At 38.1% G+C, this 2,588-nt stretch overlaps 2 protein-coding genes across 3 annotated transcripts in view; both read left to right on the forward strand.

Annotated features, from left to right (window-relative positions):
- Window positions 1-86, forward strand: part of LOC109585162 (peroxisomal membrane protein PEX16-like) — a 2,053-nt gene extending 1,967 nt beyond the window's left edge. The window contains exon 8 of the mRNA XM_020001148.1: window positions 74-86. Coding sequence (XP_019856707.1) covers window positions 74-86 — 13 coding nt within the window. The remainder of the gene's footprint in view (window positions 1-73) is intronic.
- Window positions 87-1,764: 1,678 nt separating this feature from the next.
- Window positions 1,765-2,582, forward strand: LOC109585163 (peroxisomal membrane protein PEX16-like). Of its 2 annotated transcripts, none has more exons than XM_020001149.1 (4): window positions 1,765-1,950; window positions 2,003-2,193; window positions 2,232-2,366; window positions 2,426-2,582. In XM_020001149.1, exons 1-4 carry the CDS (start codon window positions 1,937-1,939, stop codon window positions 2,542-2,544), a joined length of 459 nt encoding a protein of 152 aa, XP_019856708.1. In that variant the 5' UTR covers window positions 1,765-1,936; the 3' UTR covers window positions 2,545-2,582. The 2 variants fall into 2 exon arrangements, with proteins under 2 accessions (XP_019856708.1, XP_019856709.1); XM_020001150.1 differs by having other exon boundaries at window positions 1,863-1,950; window positions 2,253-2,366.
- The last annotated feature ends 6 nt before the right edge of the window (window positions 2,583-2,588 follow it).

Raw genomic sequence — 2,588 nt, forward strand, 5'->3', positions numbered from 1 at the left:
TATAAGTTAGTCATGATTTTTTGTATGTTTTTAATCATTACGCCTTTTATATTTTGTATTCTTTTCTTGCTAGAGCCACTGGTTGAATATTTACCAGTTTGGAAAGATATCTATTCTTACAACTGGATGTCATGACTTAATTAATTTTGAGTGTATAAAAATAATCATAATTATTATTGGCTAAAATTCTAAGAAACAAATCACTCTCTCTTTATCATTATTATTATTGAGTATTAATGGTTATGAATTAAATTCCAAATGCTATGATGCAGACCATTGCAAAGAAGCAACAATGTCATCATGAATAATGTGTGAAATGATGCAGACCACTGCAAAGAAGCAACAATGTTATGAATAATGTGTGAAACTGGCAAAACCCACAATGACCTGATGATGTTTGAACAACCAACTATAAAATGATACCTGTAATCAGTTGGAGTGTAGGCAGTGGAGTGATGGTTGACTATGGACCCTAGTCACCTTTCCTCCAGTGGTCCCCTCCTACTAGAGCATTAGTTCTAGATGATTATATAAATTTGGCCCCTATGCTACATCGATCCTATGTAATCTTCATGACTTCCCTCTGTTTTTTTTTTCATAAACTAGATGTACTTCATAATTTTTGTATTTTTTTAATTATAATTATGACTCAGCAGGCTGTGAATTGTGTGTCCCACAATGACCTCACTAGTCACTACGTTAAATCAACCGACTATAAAAGGATAGTTCATATCAGTGTAGAGTGAGGGATGGGAAGTGGTTGGTCAATGGGCCCAGGCCATCCATTCTCCCATGTTCTCTGCCCGCTGGGTTGAGTTGCACTGTGTATTGGGACATCAGGTCTGGCCCCTCCCTTTCCTGATGTACTCCACTGCACACTGTACCTCCTCTCAGCTGGTATCTCTCTCTCTCTCTCTTACTTTTTTGCTTTATATATATATATATATTTAATGTATAGTTGCAGCAAAGATCAAAGGCCTAACAGTTGTGACAAAACCCACAGAACACTCCCACCAATACCGCAGTGTGATATTATGAATAGCACACTCATTTATTTAATGTGCAGCAGTGTGATATCAGTGATAGCAGAGCATGTGCAATCTTTGCTGGAACTATACACTAAAACAATTAATACATGTGGCATTGTGTGCTATCTGATTTATCTGCACTCGCTTCCGGTCTCGTCGCTAAAATAGCGCACTCGGCCTTTGGCCTCGTGCGCTATTTTTAGCGACTTGACCAGAAGCTCGTGTGGATAAATCAGATAGAACACGCCGCCCCATGTATTAACTATTACATATATAGTCTATGCACTGTTTGAATTTTTATGTTTTATTTATTATGCATAGTATTATAATTCATACATCACACATGAATTTGTTGATTATAGTCACGACTCATTGTGTGAAATTGTGTGCCCCACAATGACCTCACTACGTTAAATCAACTGACTATAAAAGGATAGTTCATATCAGTGTGAGTGAGGGAAGGGAGGTGGGTGGTCAGTGGGCCCCTAGGCCATCCATTCTCCCATGCTCTCTGTCTGTGGGGTCCGAGTTGCTTTTTTTCAGTATGTCGGGCATCAGCCTCGATCCCTGGTGCTCTCCTAACACACTCGCAACTCCTCTCCGCAGATAATTTCACTTTTTCTTAATCATAATTATCATTTGTTAAAAGAAGAATTCTGATAATAGTCCAAGGGTTGGTCAGTTGTGATTGAGAGATGAGATGTTCCTCAGCAGTAGAGCTACAGTTCATTCTGTGCCTGTAGTATATAAGTATAATCATTATAAAGTACACATAGGGAACTAACCATTGGAAATGTTCATTACAGCACAGAGCATTAGTTATTGACTCCAGACCTTTGATGACCTAAACCACAACATGATCTATTTATATTTATAGAGACTTTGGTAAATGGGTTGTAATACTGTGGATGAGATTAATTAAGTAAGAAACCTCTTATTTTATTACATCTCTCCTTTACATAATACACACATAGAGCTATCATGCAATGTATCGTTATATTCAAATATCGCTCGTGTATACTAGCATCTCCTCCTGTACCAAACGTTGAGAGAAATGAAGCTACTCTCAATCAAACTAATACAATACAGCAGGAGCCTCATGATGGCCAGCCAGCTGCTTATTTAGGTCAGAGGACAGGGAAAGTCATTCGCTCAATACACTCAGGTAATATGAAAATGATTTCCTATTGACCACGCCCTCAGATCCCCGTATCCCATACTCAGAATTGCAAGTGGTTGAGACTCAGACTGGTACCAGGAATAGGAATAGAGATTCGGAATTGAGTACTAAGCAGCTTGTTGCCGAAGGACTGCACATTTCACGTCCTCTCGTACACTGTCAGTTGCTAATAATAAATGAGTGTGGTCACAATTATTATATTAATCTGTTTGGTTAGTGTTTTCAATGGTATTGTTTCAGGAGTCGTCATGGAAGCCCTGGCTTGTATCTCTTGCAATGGACGTCATCAGGTATGGCATTTATTTATTCATTTATTTGTTTATTTATTTATGGTAGTTTTCATCTTCATGGTGGGTTAATTCACTTTAAAACTTCAGAGC

This window comes from Amphimedon queenslandica, unplaced genomic scaffold (assembly GCF_000090795.2).
Source record: "Amphimedon queenslandica unplaced genomic scaffold, v1.1 AMPQUscaffold_13108, whole genome shotgun sequence".
Lineage (NCBI taxonomy): Eukaryota > Metazoa > Porifera > Demospongiae > Haplosclerida > Niphatidae > Amphimedon > Amphimedon queenslandica.